Below are 17,922 nucleotides of genomic sequence, written 5' to 3'. Positions count from 1 at the left end.
AGAATTTTGAAAGCACATGCTGTAAAACTACTTGTCTTAAAAAGTAGTGTTTGGCATATATGCTCATTCAGAATTTAAGACAAAAAATACTCTGTTTAATTTTTCAAAACTCAGTTTCCATTTTAAAATTTGTGACATTATGAACTTCAAGTCAGTATGTATTGTTTCTAGAGTTACTGGATTCAACACTCTAGAAGTTAATGTATTAAGAAACTGATAGTATATGTAGAAATAAAATATTGATATAGAACACTTCCTCTGGTCTCATACCTAAATACAATGAATATAAACAAAGACAGTTCTTGTTTTTTTTTTTAAAAAAAAAAATTTTAATTCAATTATTTACTCTTTTCCCTTACAGATTGCAGATTTTGGTTTATCAAAATGGCGTATGATGTCCCTCTCACAATCACGAACTAGTAAATCTTCACCAGAAGGAGGGACAATTATCTATATGCCACCTGAGAACTATGAACCTGGACAAAAATCAAGGGCCAGTGTCAAGCATGATATATATAGGTATAATATGTTATTTTTGCTCAGAGTTAACCTTGTCCAAAAACAAGATTAATGAGAATTTTGAAGCTACATTTTAATTTAAATTTTTTTAAGATTTTATTTATTTGAACGGGAGGAGAGGCAGAGGGAGAGGGATAAGCAGACTCCCCAGTGAGCAGGGAGCTGGATGTGGGGCTCCATCCCAGGACCCTGGGATCATGACCTGAGCTGAAGGCAGACGCTTAACTGACTGAGCGACCCAGGTGCCCCGAAGCTACATTTTAAAGTGTGATTTTTAGTCTTCTCTCATAAGTCTGGTGAAAATAAAGTAGAGACCACAGTGGCTAATATTTTTAAAATTAAAGATGCCTTGCTTTAAGCCACTTTTACATCCTTGAAAAGAATTTAAAGTATATATTATTGTTTTGTCAATTTATAATATAGTAGTAAAAGGTTATTATCTTATGTGACATTGATGGAGGAGGGAGGGAAACAGTGTGGTTAACACTTAACACTACCAAAGGAGACAGTACTTAGACCAGAAAAAAAGTCAATAGAATAGGGCTACATGAGATCATCTTTTTTATTACTCTTTATTTTGTGTGAATAATAGAATCATGTAATTAGAGGTCATTAAGAGTCATCCACAACAAGTTATCTTTGCCTTTAACTCCAAATTTTTATTACAGTAATTTGTTAATTTTTCAAATTAGATTAATTCCCTTTCAGAACAAAACTGTATATAAACATTCATCATTTTGATTATATATGGTGATTCTTTATATAGCATTTCACTACCTTATTACTTCCAAAAATGATATCTCCACAGTCAGCTTTTAAAATCAGTACTATTTTAGTTTATTGTGCATAGTTAGTTTATAATGTCCTGTATGTATATTTTTATCTTAAAAAGCTATGCAGTGATCACATGGGAAGTCTTATCCAGAAAACAGCCTTTTGAAGGTAAGTGTACTTTCACTTCCTTATTCTAGACGACAGCATGTTGGTAGGCCATATTCAGAACTATCTAAATAAAGCCCATCTTATTTTAAATCTGCCTACCATTCATTTTTTGGAAAACACACTATAAAAACATAATAATTTATCAATTCTGAATCCACTGTATATTGAAAACTGTACTGGATTAAGGGTCAGAAAAATGTAGATTCTGATTCTTGTTCTGACAGTAATTAGCTCTGTAATCAAGCCGCTAAATCTCTTGAGTCTTCATTTCTTTTTAATTTGCAAAATGAAAATTTTGAATTTTTATTTCTAAGATTCATTCCAGCTCTAAAACTCTTTATTTGAAAATTTAATTAGTGCTCCTTCTATAACTTTGAAAAATAATTTTTAAGTTTTCTGATAACATTGTCCATTTCTTTATTTTGAGGATTGTATGGGTCAGCTGTCTGTGTAACAACCTCAGAATCTCAGTAGCTTACAAAATAAGTATATGTTTCTCATTCACATTAGGTGTGAGTGGCCATTTTTGGCTGTGCTAGGTTCCACTCAGTTCTGCCGAGCTCTGCTCTATTCATGTTCCATTGGCCAAATCAGATGACCAAGCTTAAAATTAACGTGGTGAGGTGAGGCTGTAAATACGACAGGAGGCAGACGAGTCTGTCACTGGCTGGGATATATATGTGTATATATATGTTTTTAACAGAAAGGGGGGTAATGCATTATTCCTATGATTTTAAGTTTCCCTCATTTTCATTTGGTTGACTTTAGAATGTATTTAATTAATGTATTAAATCATAATATATTTCTAATGAATGAAATATATTTGTTTTGACAGAAGTCACCAATCCTTTGCAGATCATGTATAGTGTATCACAAGGACATCGACCTAACACTAACGAAGAAAGTTTGCCACTTGATATACCTCATCGAGCACTTATGATCTCTCTAATAGAAAGTGGGTGGGCGCAAAATCCAGATGAAAGACCATCTTTCTTAAGTGAGTGTACAGTTTTAGTCTGGACCTTTTGAATTACAAAAATAGTGAATATACTGTGAATAAAATATTCCTTGAAAAATTACACAAGTTAGATGGCAAGCTTAAAGTTGTTTTTTGTTTTGTTTTTTGTTTTTAATTCAGTTGCTGTTTTTATTTTTGAGATGAGATTGGAGAGATAAGGAGGGGCTTTGGCTATCATTAAAAGGCTAGAAATTTATTCCAAGTACAATGGAACACCATTAAAGTGTGTTTTGTATGGAAATGACATCTAATTTAAGTTTTGGAGAGATCACTCTTGTTGCTGTGTGAAAAATTGACTGGAGAAGGGTAGGCATGGAAGCAAAGAGACCACCCAGGAGACTCTAGCAAGAGTTTATTAAGGTGCTAATCCATGATAGACAAATTAGATAGAATTAAGATTTATTTCAAAGGTAGAACGGATCATCATCTAAATGTAAACACAGGAGAAAGTTTTTATGATCTTGTCTTAATCAAAGAGCTCTTATATATGACATCAAAAACAAGATCCATGAAAAAAATGATAATTGAGCTTTGAAAAAACTGAAAATTTTTGCACTTCAAAAGATGCTGTTAAGAAAAAGTGAAAAGATAAGCCACAGACTGGGGAATCATCTTTCTAACTAAAAAAGCAATGAAATATATTTTTTATTCAAAATTTGTGTCCAATGCTCATTAGTACTATATTTAAAAAAATCAAAAGTTGCTTGTAATGGATTCACATTTTATTTCTTATTTCCCAGAGCTATGTGGGAGGATATATATCTCCTTTGTCCCCAGTGCCATTTCCAAATATTCATTTCTTTTCCATTCTCTAAAAATTCCAACTTCTCTGCAGATCATACCATTAGGCATACTTACTTCTCTACAGACTTCGTGTTTTTTCCCTATTGTTCTTTAAAGACTTTTGCTGAATACTTAAAGGAGCCATCTGCAGATCACAGAGCTCTCTCTCTGTATGTCTCCCCTCTCTGGTACTGCCCTATGAACTCTCTCTGCCTTGGTCTACCCAGACTTTCAGCCCCATCTCTTCAATTAAGTTTCCACTCAATTGAGAAGTGAGGCTTCACCTCACTTCCCTCTTAAGCTGCAGCTAGAAACTCTCAACACAGTAAGCGTGGGCAATCATAAGGCTCACCTGATTTGTTTCCCATCTCAGTGATCACTGTCCTTTGTTGCCTGGTATCTAGTATCTTGAAAACCACTGTTTCATGTATTTTGTCTGGCTTTTTTGGTTGTTTTAGGCAGAGTGGCAAATCAAACCCTGTTGCTCCATCTTGGCCAGAAGTGGGACTTATTTATTGGTTTCTCTTTAAATTAATGGCCAGGGCACCTAGGTGGCTCAGTTGGTTAAGCATTAAGTATCTGCCTTCAGCTCAGGTCATGATCCCTGGGTCCTAGGATTGGTGCTTGGGGCTCCCTGATCAGTGGGGAGTCTGCTTCTTCCTCTGCCCCTCCCCCTGCTCATGCACGTTCTCTCTCTCCTTCTCTCAAATAAATAAATAAAATCTTTAAAATTAATTAACTAATGGCCAAAATTGGACACTAAACACTACTTAGCAATTCTGTTATGCTTCTCAAATACATGTACTATTCCATTTTCATAGATCAACTGTTCTAAAGGTGTTTGGTACCTGAGACTTTCAGAAGAATTCACAAAATCAAAACTCTTTTCACCAAAATAATAAATACTAAGATTTTTTTTTTTTTTAGTTCTCATTCTCTCATGAGTATATAGTGGATTTTTCCAAAGGCTAAATGAGGTATGATGGTTTCATTGCTCCAACAAATAATGGAATGTGTTCTCACATATATATTCTGATGTCTTAAATTTTTCTCAGTTTTAATTTGTCATATAGTAAATATCAATAGATATGACACGAACGTACAAAAGCTATTTTGGATAGTCAATAATTTTGAAGAATCCCGAGACCTAAAAGTTTGAGAATTGCTTCCTTATATCAGTGATCATCTTGTACTATTGTAGGAGATACCTAAGGCCCATCCATTCTTTATGTTCCCAAAGTGAAGATGAAATTCATTTCAGTCCCTAAGAAGGAAAGTATAGAAAGAACATTTCCAGCTTCTATGTGCCCCTCAGCACTCTTCCTCAGACTTACCTCATTTGTTAATTTTGGAGAAAAACTGAGCATGCTTATCTGGTTCCTTCTCAGTTTTTTTCCTTCTTTTAGAAGTCAGCCTGTCTAAAGGATGCATACATTTTCTGCTCCCCCATGTGGAAGTAGATGAGGCCTGTGGCTGAGTAAAGCTGTGAACTCTTTCCAAGCCCATTGGCTACAGATCTAAAGGTAAATTCTCCAATTATCTTTATCAGTAATAAAGGTTGATACTTTGATCATCATTTATCATTATTCTGTGGCTTTTGTTGATAGATTCTGAGCTTAGGAAAAGAAGACAGTGGTTAATACCTTAGCCTCCCTTCTTAAACCTCTGGCACTTCATGCTCCATCTTTCCTTTGAGCTGATCATCTGTTCTCACACTACATTAAGAAAAGAGAAATCATGAGAGAGCACTACTACCTCATAGATCCACTACCAGATCTACAGTCTTAGTTGTACTTGTATCCATTTTTCCTGCCTTATCTCTTTTACAGGGGAAAAAAGTATCCATATACTTAGACAAATGTAAACGTATCACTTGTGCTCTGGATACCATTCCCAAGCCCTCTCCAGTTTCTGTTCCTTTATATTCTTGCTCTACTCTTGCAGTGCCAATTTCAGTCTGTCTACTGGATCATTCAGCTATCACACAGATATATTCCATTATTATCCCCTATTTTTATATAGGAAAAAAAACTCGACTTCATGTGTTGACTTCAGGTACCACCTCATTTTTTGGCTCCCATTCAAATCTAAACACCTTGTAGGAATTGTCCATACTTGTCGTCTCTGCTTCTTTCCCTCTAATTCAGTTTTTAACAAACTTATATCAGTCTTCTGTTTTCATATCTCCACTAAAGCTACATTGTTGGGGTTACCAAGGATGGCAATGTTAGAAAATCCTGCTTTCCTTACTTGGCTTCTTGGTAGATTAGACATGACTAACTAGCTATTCCTTCCTTGGAACTTTCTTTCTGGTGGCTTCAAGACACAAGAGGCTACACAATTTAGTGTCCTCTCTTCCTCAATCTCTTTCTCTTCCTCTACTCAATTTCGAACTGTTGGAATGCCTCAGAGCTCTAACATGGGCCCTTTACTATCTGTATCCTATGTATATTCACCCCCCAGATAATCCAGTCCAGACCATGGCTTTATATACCATCCATATGTTAGTGATGCTCAGTTTTATATCTGGAGCCCTGGCCTCTCCTTTCAGCAATAAGTTCATATATTATTGTAGTAGTTGTAGTAGTAATTATGATTATTTCCATTTGTTGGCTATTATGAATAATGCTGCTATGGCTGTTCATATGCAAGTCTTTGTGTGAACATGTTTTCATTTCTCTTAGATTGCTATCAGTGAGTTGAATTGCTGGGTTGTATGGTAAATTTATCTTTCATTTTTAAGAAACTCCTAAATGTTTTCCAAAATGGCTGCATCATGTTACATTCCCATTCTTAAATGTGGTTATTTGTCTTATTATTGTCAGAGTTCTTTATATATTCTAGATATAAGTCCTTTAGCAGATACATGATATGAAAAAATGTCCTCCCAGTCTGGGGCTTGTCTTTTCATTTTTCTTAATAGCAGCTTTTTGAAGTGCAAAAGCTTTCAATTTTTTTGAAGTGCATTTATCAAAATTCTTTATGGATCCTGTTTTTAATGTCATATCTAAAAATTCTTTGCCTAACCCAAGGTCATGAAGATTTTCTCCTATATTTACATTTAAGTGCATGATCCATTTCAGGTTAATTCTATGTATGATTTTAGGAAGAGTATAAATTTGTCTTTTTTTATGTGGCTATCCAGCTGTCCTAGCACCATTTGTTGAAAAGATGATCCTTTTCCTGTTGAATTGCCTCAGGAACTTTGTCAAAAAGCAACTGACCATAACTATAAGGGTTTATTTTTAGACTCTCAAGTGTATTCCATGATGTATATTTTTATCTTTATGCATATAATAAAGACTTTTAAGAGGGTTAAATGTCATCAGTTTGGGGAAAAATTGACTTAGGGCCTTCTCAGTGAAATATTAGCATTTATATTTTGCAGTTTAATGATTAGAGCAATCTGAACTCAATTTTTTTTTCTTATTTAGAATGTTTAATAGAACTTGAACCAGTTCTGAGGACATTTGAAGAGATAACTTTTCTTGAAGCTGTTATTCAGCTAAAGAAAACAAAGGTAAATTGCTAAATGAAATAGTAGAAATTGAATTTAAAACAATCATATATTATTCATGGAGATTTGCAGCTTAGTTTAATTTAGTTATTATCTATATATTTTTCACACATATAGGCTGCAGTTTAACAGAGACTATGAATACTGTTTTCTCTGTCACCAAAGAGCTTTTCCATTTCATTCAGATGCCACTTCTAGATTTCAGAGGCATTTCCAGAACTCCCATATATCAAATGTAAGCTTAAAACGTGTAATGACTGCCTGTTACGTACAATGAATGCCCTAAATCACTAGGGTTTTTTACCCTGTATTTCTTAACCTAAAGTTTTAGTATATACAGAGTAATAGAAGTCTGGGTTCTTACACTTCTTTTTATTCAATGTTCTTGGGCTTTTTTTGAGATTTATTGCCAAGTTAAGCTATAGAATTGTATTAATAATTGAAGCCAAAATGTATAGTTTTAATGCTTTATTTTATTTTGTTTTGTTTTCCCACTCAAAAACTCTATTATATAAATCAAAGTAACAGTTGATATGAATTACTTAGAACAATTGTCTTATTTACTCATTCTGGCATTTGTAGATTAGAACAATTGAAGGGACCTATTACTGCAAGGTTTTCTTAATATTATCAAAATTTGTTTAAAAAGCAACTACAGGGGTGCCTGGGTGGCTCAGTCGGTTAAGCGTCTGCCTTCGGCTCAGGTCATGATCCCAGCGTCCTGGGATCGAGTCCTGCATCGCTTCTCCTTTTCCCTCTGCCTGCAGCTCCCCCTGCTTGTGCTCTCTCTCTGTCAAATAAATACATAATATCTTTTAAAAAAATAAAAATAAGTAAATAAATATAAAAAGCAACTACAGTCCTTTAGGGACAAAGTAAGCATAGTTGAATACTTGCTGAGTTTCATTAAATTGCATCTGAGATATAATAATAAAAATAATCAGTTATTAACCAAAGTCTTGAGTTGTAAACAAGCATAGTCTACAGTTTATGTATCATTAAATGACATTGATTGCCCCTTGCAGTTTGCTGTATCTTTTGACATAACCTTTAGTTTAAAAGGGAAATGCATGAAGAAACAGCCACCTTTAGCCAAACTAAAAATTGATGGTGGCAGTATTAGTGCCTGTGTTTTAAGGAACTAGAGAACTGTGTTTTCATTCTTTTGATAACTTTTCACTGACCTCCCTGCTTCTGAGTAGGTACAGTCTTTTCTAGAACATTCCAATCTCTCCACTTCTTAGTAGCTACAAACTTATGTAATATTTGGTTTTTTTTTTTGCTTTATCTTTTCAGTTCTCTTTTCTCTCCTTACAACTTTCTCTTCTTCTGCCAAGCAAAGGTGAATAGAAGAATTTGTTCTCTTGGTTATAAAGTGGAAGAGAACCATTCCAGTTCTTTTCTTTTTTTTTTGTCCCCAAACAACTTAAACACTAGGATCTATATTTTTTTCACTTTTTTAAATTTTAATTCAATTAATTAACATAATGTATTATTGGTTTCAGAGGTGCAGGTCTGTGATTCATCAGTCTTATATAATACCCAGTACTCATTACATCACATGCCTTCCTTGATGTCCATCATCCAGTTACCCCATTGCCTCACCCCTCTCCCCTGCAGCAACCCTCAGTGTGTTTCCTATGATTAAGAGTCTCTTATGGTTTGTCTCCCTTTCTGGTTTCTTCTTGTTTTATTTTTTCCTCTCTTCCCTATGGTCCTCTGCCTTGTTTCTCAAATTCTACATATCAGTGAGATCATATGATAATTGTCTTTCTCTGATTGACTTATTTTGCTTAGCATAATACCTTCTAGCTCCATCTACATCATTGCAAAACACTATGATCTATATTTAAAACTGTTAATTTTTTAGGAGAAATTTAGGCTTTTTATATAAAATAAAGTACATATTTTCAAATACCTGAATACCATTTAATAATAGCATTGCTAAATTACTAAAAAAGCATTACTTTCTTTGTTGTTCTTAAGTAGCTCTATTGTTTTTACTCAGAATTTTAGTATTTTTTTCTATTTAAAAATACTCTTTATCAATTCTGTGAAACTGGTAGGGGAAGAATATTGTCTCTATTTATGGATAAGACACTGAGGTATAGGGAAGTTACACAACACTCTACACAGCTAGCTAATGGCAGGGCCAAGAGTAGAATACAAATTTAATAAGACTTTTCATCAGGAAACTTCTGGGGGCACCTGGGTGGCTCAGTCAGTTAAGCTCCTGACTCTTGATTTTGGTTCAGGTTGTGATCCCAAGGTCATGAGATCAAGCCCCACATCAGGCTTCGCACTCAATGCAGTCTGCTCCAGGTTGTCTCCCTCTCCCTCTGCCCCTCCTACTTAAGCATGCACGCATGCTCGCTCTCTCTCAAATAAATAAATAAATAAATTCTTTAAAAAAAAAAAAAGGAAAGAAATTTCTGAAAACCCGGGGCTCCTGGGTGGCTCAGTCAGTTAAGCATCCGCCTTCGGCTCAGGTCATGATCCCAGAGTCCTGAGATCAAGCTGGCATCAGGCTCCCTGCTCAGCGGGGAGCCTGCTTCTCCCTCTCCCTCTGCTCTTACTGCCCCCCACCCCTGCTCATGCTCTCTTTCAAATAAATAGATAAAATCTTTTAAAAAAAGAAAGGAAAAGAGGGAGGGAGGGAGAGAGAGGGAGGGAGGGATTTCTGAAAACAAAGACCACAGTTAGGGTGACTTGTTTTGTTTGATGTTCCTACATTTTTTTCAGTTCTTTGAACCAGGTCCCATAAATCATGTTTTCACAGATAGCCTTTCCTATATCTTAAAAAGTAAAAACTGAACCAAAAGAAGTTTTTCCTTAATATTCCATTTCATTTCTTTCTAAGGGTTGATTTACTAGTTCATAAATAATATGAATTATCATAACATCAGTTATGAGAAATGATGTTATTAATTCAAGGATATTGCATTATCAGAAATGTTTCAATAAATTTAAAAACACAGAAAAACTTATATAACAGAGACAGATCCAAAGAATAATTCTAAAGGTTCACATAAAAAGGTATTTAACAAATGCTCATTGGACTGCTTTGTGCAAAGTACTATGCTAGGTGGATTATATATACAGATGAATAGTGGTTTTTTCTTCTAAAATTCCTTACCCGTGTAATGGAGCAGGCAGGCATATAAGTATGAATATGGAGGGCTGGTGTAGTACCCACCAATTTCTAAAGTTCTATAGAGCAGTTGACATTATGTTGGTTTGGAGAAAAAACAAACTACAGGTTTGTTTTTTAAATCACTCACTAGTGATAGCAGCTAATCCAACTGGTTTATAGAGATGGGAGTAAATCACTAAATGATTTTAATACAGAGGTTTAGCATATAAATAAATCATCTGCTTAATAGCTAACATGTATTGAATGCTTACTACGTAATCTTAGGACTTTTTTTGTTTATAATCCTCCTTACAATAATCCTGCAAAATAGGTATTCTTATCTCCAGTTTACAGAACGGTAAACTGAGAGTAAGTCTCATGCCTAAAATCCAATAGTTAAGTATCCTGGAATTCTAAACCGGACCTGACTGGCTACATGATCCCCATCATTCCATTAGGACACTCTGTATCCTTTACTTTAGCCCTCAGTTTCTTATCTGTAAAATGAAAATAATACTTGTACTTACCAGCACAGTGCCTAAAATACAGTAAATACTTAAAAATTATGATAGATACATAGATACATATACTTACACAAATTGAAATTTATTAAGTACCTAGTTTATACCTTCTGTTCATTATCTCACTTAATCTCTTAAACAATCCTGCATGTAGGTATTAGTCCATCTTTTTTTTTTTTTTTTTTGATTTTATTTATTTATTAGAGAGAAAGCAAACGAGAGAGAGAGAGCACGAGTTGGGTGGGGGGGCAGAGGGAGAGGGAAGAATAGACTCCCAGCGGGGCAGGGAGCTCAACACGGGGCTCCGTCCCAAGACCCTGGAATCAGGACCTGAACTGAAGGCAGATGCTTAACCAACTGAGCTACCCAGGCATCCCCAGTATTAGTACATCTTTAAAGATAAATTTGCTCAAGGTAACCAAATGATATGAGGCAGGATTCAAAGTCTGTTTCTCTAGTTATTACCTTTAGGTTATATATTTATATCCTCAAATGATTTTACTTTCCAGTGATTTTGTATAAACATATAAAGTATGTTAAGCAGATTGTATTTTACTCACATAATTTCCTAATCACCTTCAACTAAAGGACATATATGCATTCATTCCAGTTAAAGAGTGCTTCGAGCACTATTCACTTATGTGACAAGAAGAAAATGGAGTCATCTCTGAACATACCTGTAACTCATGGACCACAGGAGGTAAAAAAATTATGTTGATAAACTCAAAATAAGAGAAGAAAATGAAAAATCATTTAGTCTTAATTCCTTCCTTTGTATGTGGGAAGCTAAAGCCCCAGGAGATTTTAAGATTTATTAGGTAGCCGATGGCAATCTCCATTTCGGACTCCAACACTCCTAATTTTCACGCCACTGTTCATTTCATTGAATCATACATAGTCCTTGCTTCTTTGTTTGCCATTAACTTTAGTCCCTGTCATTGTTTCATATAATGAATGGTGTTCCAATGTGTCCATAGGCAAATCATTGATTACATTTTTACCATTATATTTATGCCTTCTTATCCAAATGTAAACTAGCTATAATACTGCTTTGTCCTTACCTCTTACAATGATTAATGAAAGGCAAAATGCCATTTCCGTGGCTATCTAAAAGGAAAGATTTCTTTAATAGCATTCATTCATATTTCAAATTAATAATTTCTCCTAAGAATATATAAGACTTGTTTTATATATGTGTTTCTTTAATTTTATAAGGTATAAATTGTAATAGCTTTTATTCTTTTTTATAGTAAACTAAAATCAAGAACTATTCAGAAATTAAAGCTATTTAACTTTAAAATGATTTTCTATTAACCTAAATCATTTATCTTCTATTTACTTTAGGAATCGTGTGGATCCCCTCAACCCCATGAAAGTAGTGATTCTAGTAGAGCCTCAAAGTCCCTGTCAGCATCTCCAGACAATGATTTTTTATCTAGTATGTAAATTTTTCAGTCAGTATTACTTGCATGTTTTCTATTTTTTTTAAGATCATATTATTGGTAAGCAGTCATGGTTTGTATGGAACACAGCTTTCATCTGCAGCCATAACTCATTTTTTAAAAGTGTTAGAATCTTAAGTTGTGAAAATAGTAGTGGGATGTTCCACAAATACATTAAAATATTGAATGCATTGTGTTCAACTTTGTGAAAAGATATTAAAAAAAATACTTTCTAAGAGAAGAGAAATGTTTCTAAGTAACCACAGTATGAGATAGAAAGTGATGTATTGTAAAGGAGATACGATGTAGAGCTATGGTAATACACTGGAAAAGTAACATTTTTTATAAAGCATTTCACAACAACCTTGTGAGGGAGATATTCCTCATTTTACAGATTTTTAAAATCAAGACTTCCTGGATCACATAGTTAGTAGCTGGCAGATCCAAGACTTGAAGCCAGGTCTTTTGGTAAATATTTTCATGTCACTCCACCACACCATGTTGTCATCATGAAGAAATTGTTTCTGACTGAAGGTTGGACCTATAGTTATAAAGATGGGCATTCCAGGCAAAAGGAACAACATAGAGGCACAGAAGCAAGAAAACACAGAGAACAGTGAGTAGTTGGTTTTAGCTGGTAAAGAGGATGAATGAAAGGAGATAAAAGATCAATAGGGTGGAGTCATATCATCACAAATTCTAACACTTGGCGGAGCTATTTGGGCTTTTTCACTTGGGTAGGGAGCAACTATTGCAGATATTTGAGCGAGGGTGTGACATGATAAAAATTTTTTGCTTTAGGAAGATTCGTCCTGGCTGGAATATGTATTGGAAGGAAAAGGAGAATGCAGGTGGGGAAACCAATTAGTAGACTGTTAGTCTGTTACTGTAATATACATGAGAGGTTATGAGACCTGATCCAGAATACAAGAAGGGAGAAATGATGAGAGAAATGTTATGGAGGACACACTGAAGGAGTTTATAGAATTCTACTTGTAGGAAGGAAGAGAGAAAAAAAGAGCGAACAAGTTGTCAAGCCTGGTGACTGGGAGAACATTGATGCTATTAACAGAAATAGTTGAAATAGGTTTTAGAGTTAGATGAATAATTAAGTTTTTAATTTTTTTTTCAAATTTGAGGTGCTTAGCAGTGCATATGAGGTTGATGTCTAGTGGACTGTTGAAAATGTAAGACTAAGGCTCAGTGAAGACAGAAAATTTAATTATATAGATTTTGGAAGAGAGGTTACAGTTGAGACCCTGAGGTTGAATAGGATTACCGAGGAAGAGTGTAGAAAGACACATATCATAAATAGATTTAGAAGACACATTTAAAGTACAGAAGGAAGAAGAAGACACAGAAGAAATATGGGATTATGTGAAGAAGTAAAATTTCATGATTTATAGTTTATATAAAACAGACAAGCACAGACAGAAGTGTGGTAAAAACATTCATTATAAACGCATTTTTGTTCTAAAATATATTTACTTGTGGAATTAGGTTTATGAACCAGCTTTAATGACAGTGAAAATTTAAACACATTGAATACTATCCTCTGTGTGACCCAAATGTTGATATTTTAGCTAATAGGAATAGCTAAGGACTATCCTACCCCTAATGAAGATACTGTGTTTTGTAGGAAAAACTCAAGATTTTTCTACGCTGTGTCACTATCCAGTAAATCACAGTTGCAATAGTAACATTTCTGCAGCTCAAAAGGGGACATTTTGTGATTACAAGACCACGCTATGCTCTTTAGCAGTAATAAATCCACTCCCAGCTGAGGGAAACTCAGGTAAATATTTAGCACTTTGTAAATGATGCTGTTTACCTCGCAACTATATGTTCAGTATATTTGCCGTGCAATAAGTTTTATTTGTCTTTATTTCTTCAACATGATAAATATATACCTTCTTAAGTAGGAAAGTACTTCCAATCCTAGGAGATAAGAGTGCTAACATGTAATAATAGGCCCACATGGTATTCCATGAACATCTAACATCTATGTAGGGAGGGAGTGCTAAAAGGAGGTGTGACTTAATATGTTACTAAAGGTAAAGTTATTTTTGTTTATTTAAAAAATATGCAGATATCCTTTATATTAAAAAATATATATCTATAAGATAGATTGGGTTTTGCCCCCGTGGATTTATAGTATATAAAAAGGCTTTTTCTGGGAAGGGAACTGGAGTGTTTCCTGAAAATTAGCAGCATCCTCCAAAATACTTGTATTCCATATTAGCATAATCGTAGAAAATTAGGGGTTTTATTCCTTATTACTTCTTTGTTCATCCAACGTTACTCATAGCTGTTTACCTGTCCTCACTCATCTGTCATGCCTTGCTCTTCTGCAGCGCGATCACAGCCTGGCATAGCCCAACAGTGGATCCAGAGTAAAAGGGAAGACATTGTGAGCCAGATGACAGAAGCCTGCCTTAACCAGTCACTAGACGCTCTTCTGTCCAGGGACTTGATCATGAAGGAGGACTATGAACTCATTAGTACCAAACCTACAAGGACCTCAAAAGTCAGACAGTTACTGGACACCACTGACATCCAAGGAGAAGAATTTGCCAGAGTTATAGTACAAAAGTTGAAAGATAACAAGCAAATGGGTCTTCAGCCTTACCCGGAAATACTTGTGGTTTCTCAATCACAATCTTTAAATTTATTTCAAAATAAAAGCTTATAAGGGACTCTTTTTCAAGAAGAAAAGTCATTCTATAAAAGGGTATTTTATATTTCTGTTGCCTTTATCTTATTGGCTTTATAAAATCCACATGAGCATTAGAAGCGTTAATGAAGTTTCTTCTTCAGGTAAATATTAGTCTTCTTCCATGACATTATAGTATTTTTTAAAATTAATATATTAGAAAGTCTGCATTTTGCTACAGAGTTCAATTGTTTGTCTCTTTGGTTAATTGAAATTATTTTTTAAATGTAATAATTATATTCTTGTATATAACAATGTCTTAAGGTATGATGCATTTCTCATGGAAGCCATTTTCATATTCACTTTCTTTGTGGGTTATTTATTACTTGTCTAAGATGCAGTTTGGCTTTTGAAAATGTAGGCTTTATACTTAAATTAGAGCTAGTACAGCATTTCTAACCTGCAGTGCCAGGTTCAGATCCTCACCAAAAGGTTGTTCATTAAACTTTGTTATCCAGATTACATTTTTAAATCCTATTCATTGAATTCTTCTTTAAAAAAAATGTTTCAAAGGTAAAATGACACAAAGTCTATGAAGAAAAAATTAATCTTTCAATGTTTCTACCCTCATTTCTAACCTCAACTAGCAACCAAGGTAACCAAAAATTAACAGCACACTGTTTATCCTTCTATACCCTTCTTCCTACTCGTATGTATACATTCATGTGGGAAAGGGTCTTTCATTAATATTATTATAATACATCATATTATAACCTAATTTTTGCACTCAGTAGTACATCATGTACAGCCTTCCAGATCATGAATAAATCTAACTCATTCTTTTTAATTGCTGCATAATGTCAAGGCTGCTTTTTTATTTTTTTAACTTGTTCACCAAGTTTAGCCAAAACAATATAGTGTGAGTAATTTTTTTAATAGCTTATGTCACTAAGTGAAAATTTACAAGGCATAATCCCCCTTCTGAAAATGTTTATTAATAATGTCAGCAAAAAGTATGACGCAGGATAAATTCTAAACAAACTTTCAAGAAGCACCAGACGCACAGTATGAAAAAAGAAGGAGAAGGAGATTGGGGCAATTAAATATTTTATTAAAATTGTAAAATAAGTATTTTAATCTCCATTTGGAGCTTGACATTAACCTGTGGCACCTTATTACTATGTCTCTGAGAAATACGGAAATTAGTAGGGAAAAATAGAAACCAATTAAGTATATGAGTGATCTATTATATCTCTTATTTTTAAGGTGTTAGGATAAAGATTTAACTTGAGAAATAAGTTGAGAAGATGGGATTGTTTTAGGTTGTACATAGACACAGCACTAAATAACATTTAAGTCAAATAGTAAGGAAGTTCTTTTCAGTTCTTCCTTGAGCCTTCTAATTAAGTAAAGGAGAATGTCACAATCGTGCTGTCATCTTTTAATCCCCCTTGTTAAGAAAAAGAATAGGCTTCAGAACTTCAGAAACAGTATTTAGCGGGCGCCTGTGTGGCTCAGTCAGTTAAGCATCTGCCTTTGGCTCAGGTCACGATCCCAGGGTCCTGGGATCAAGTTCCACATCAGGCTCCTTGCTCAGTGGGAAGCCTGCTTCTCCCTCTCCCACTCCCCTTCCCCCCTGCTCGTTCTCTTTCTCTCTCTCAAATAAATAAATAAAATTCTTTAAAAAAAAAAAATATTTAGCAAGAATTTTATAGTTTTTTAAATTGTACTTTATTTGAAAATGACCTACATATGACAAGTGGTACTGATTTTGTATTTATAATGTTTCATTTTATAATATTCAAATAAAAAGCAGAAATACTAAATTGTGATATAGGTAGTACATGAGTGTGACAGCAAACATAGAAGTAGTGGAAGGATGACATTAAGGTTGTCACTCAAGGAAGGGACCTAATAATCTATAATTATCCGTTTTTTTTTAACTAGATAGTACTAGATAATCTGAAAATGTCATTCTTTTTTTTTTTTTTTAAAGATTTTATTTATTTATTTGAGAGAGAGAGAATGAGAGAGTGAGTACATGAGATGGGGGAGGGTCAGAGGGAGAAGCAGACTCCCTGCCGAGCAGGGAGCCCGATGCGGGACTCGATCCAGGGACTCCAGGATCATGACCTGAGCCGAAGGCAGTCGCTTAACCAACTGAGCCACCCAGGCGCCCTGAAAATGTCATTCTTTGCAGTGTATTTTAAAAGAGTTTTACCCATAAGTGTAGTCCACAGAGCCAGCTGCATTAACATCACCTGGAGCTTGTGAGAAATACAGCCTCATGGCCCCTATCTCAAACCTGAATCAATCCCAGGTAGGAAGGTTTAGAAATCTGTTTTAACAAACCATCCAGGCCATTATGTGTGCTAAAGTTTGAGACTCTGGGTTTTTTTGTTTGTTTGCTTTTTTTACTGTGAATTTTTTTTTTTTTTGTAGTTGTCACCTTGGCCTTTTTTTTTTTTTAATGTTATGTTAGTCACCATACAGTACTTCATTAGTTTTTGATGTAGTGTTACATGATGAAGGGGGGGAAATTAGAGGGGAAGATGAACCGTGAGAGACTATGGACTCTGGGGAAACAAACTGAGGGTTTTGGAGGGGAGGGGGTTGGGGGGATGGGTTGACCAGTGATGGGTATTAAGGAGGGCACGTACTGCATGGAGCACGGGGTGTTACACGCAAACAATGAGACTCTTTAAGAAATGCAATAGAATTATGCATAAAATAATTTCCCTTTAGTTTCACAAATCTGTTTTCCTTATGTCCATTTGCCACGTTTGTCTTCAGGATATATAGTCTCAGAACTGAGGTTTGATTAGTAAATTTAACTTTTTTTTTTTTTTTTTTTTGCATCCACTTCAATTCCCAAAACAAGTATAGACATGTTTTACATTTTGGAAAGATCATTTAAACATGATAATCTGATCAGTAGATTGAATCTACCACTCAGCTTTTTAAAGAAGTACTTAAGAACGGGACAAACACTCAAATTATGACAGCAGAAGAGCAGAGCTGATGTGGGACAAGACAAGAAGCAAGAATAAATTTGCTCAAAGTTATACTAAAGAAATTGGCATCACTATGAAAGACTAGGGTGTGGCAGTGGCGGTATCCAGCAGTGGGGGCTGGTTCTTATCTTCTCCCTCTGTCATTAATTCTCTGCTCACCCTCCCCCACCCCAGTCACATCCTCAATTTCCTAATTTACGAAGAAAAATTATCAATTGGGAGAACAGAAGAATCAGTAATCTTTCATGTTAAGCCATCCTCACAAACATGTCATTGGCTTCAGAAATGTGTTTCTTCTCTACAATCTCAACTCCCATCTCTCAGAGCCCAGTTCCCAATCTCCTGCTTTTCCACCCCTTCTCCCCTGGACCCTTTCTTTT

General features: G+C 34.8%; 1 protein-coding gene across 2 annotated transcripts in view; it reads left to right on the top strand.

Moving 5' to 3' along the window:
- RIPK2 (receptor interacting serine/threonine kinase 2) overlaps positions 1-15,050 on the top strand; it is a 29,435-nt gene extending 14,385 nt beyond the window's left edge. Inside the window, exons 4-11 of one of the 2 annotated variants that reach the window (XM_036105523.2) lie at positions 362-519; positions 1,412-1,461; positions 2,297-2,458; positions 6,697-6,782; positions 11,044-11,133; positions 11,778-11,871; positions 13,515-13,670; positions 14,230-15,050. In XM_036105523.2, coding sequence (XP_035961416.2) covers positions 362-519; positions 1,412-1,461; positions 2,297-2,458; positions 6,697-6,782; positions 11,044-11,133; positions 11,778-11,871; positions 13,515-13,670; positions 14,230-14,567 — 1,134 coding nt within the window. In that variant the 3' untranslated portion in view covers positions 14,568-15,050. The remainder of the gene's footprint in view (positions 1-361; positions 520-1,411; positions 1,462-2,296; positions 2,459-6,696; positions 6,783-11,043; positions 11,134-11,777; positions 11,872-13,514; positions 13,671-14,229) is intronic. The other variant, XM_036105536.2, reaches the window with a different exon arrangement.
- Positions 15,051-17,922: the final 2,872 nt, after the last annotated feature.

This window comes from Halichoerus grypus, chromosome 5, assembly GCF_964656455.1.
Source record: "Halichoerus grypus chromosome 5, mHalGry1.hap1.1, whole genome shotgun sequence".
Lineage (NCBI taxonomy): Eukaryota > Metazoa > Chordata > Mammalia > Carnivora > Phocidae > Halichoerus > Halichoerus grypus.
The sequence above is the reverse complement of the archived record's forward strand: the minus strand, read 5'-3'. Positions and strand labels throughout refer to the sequence as shown.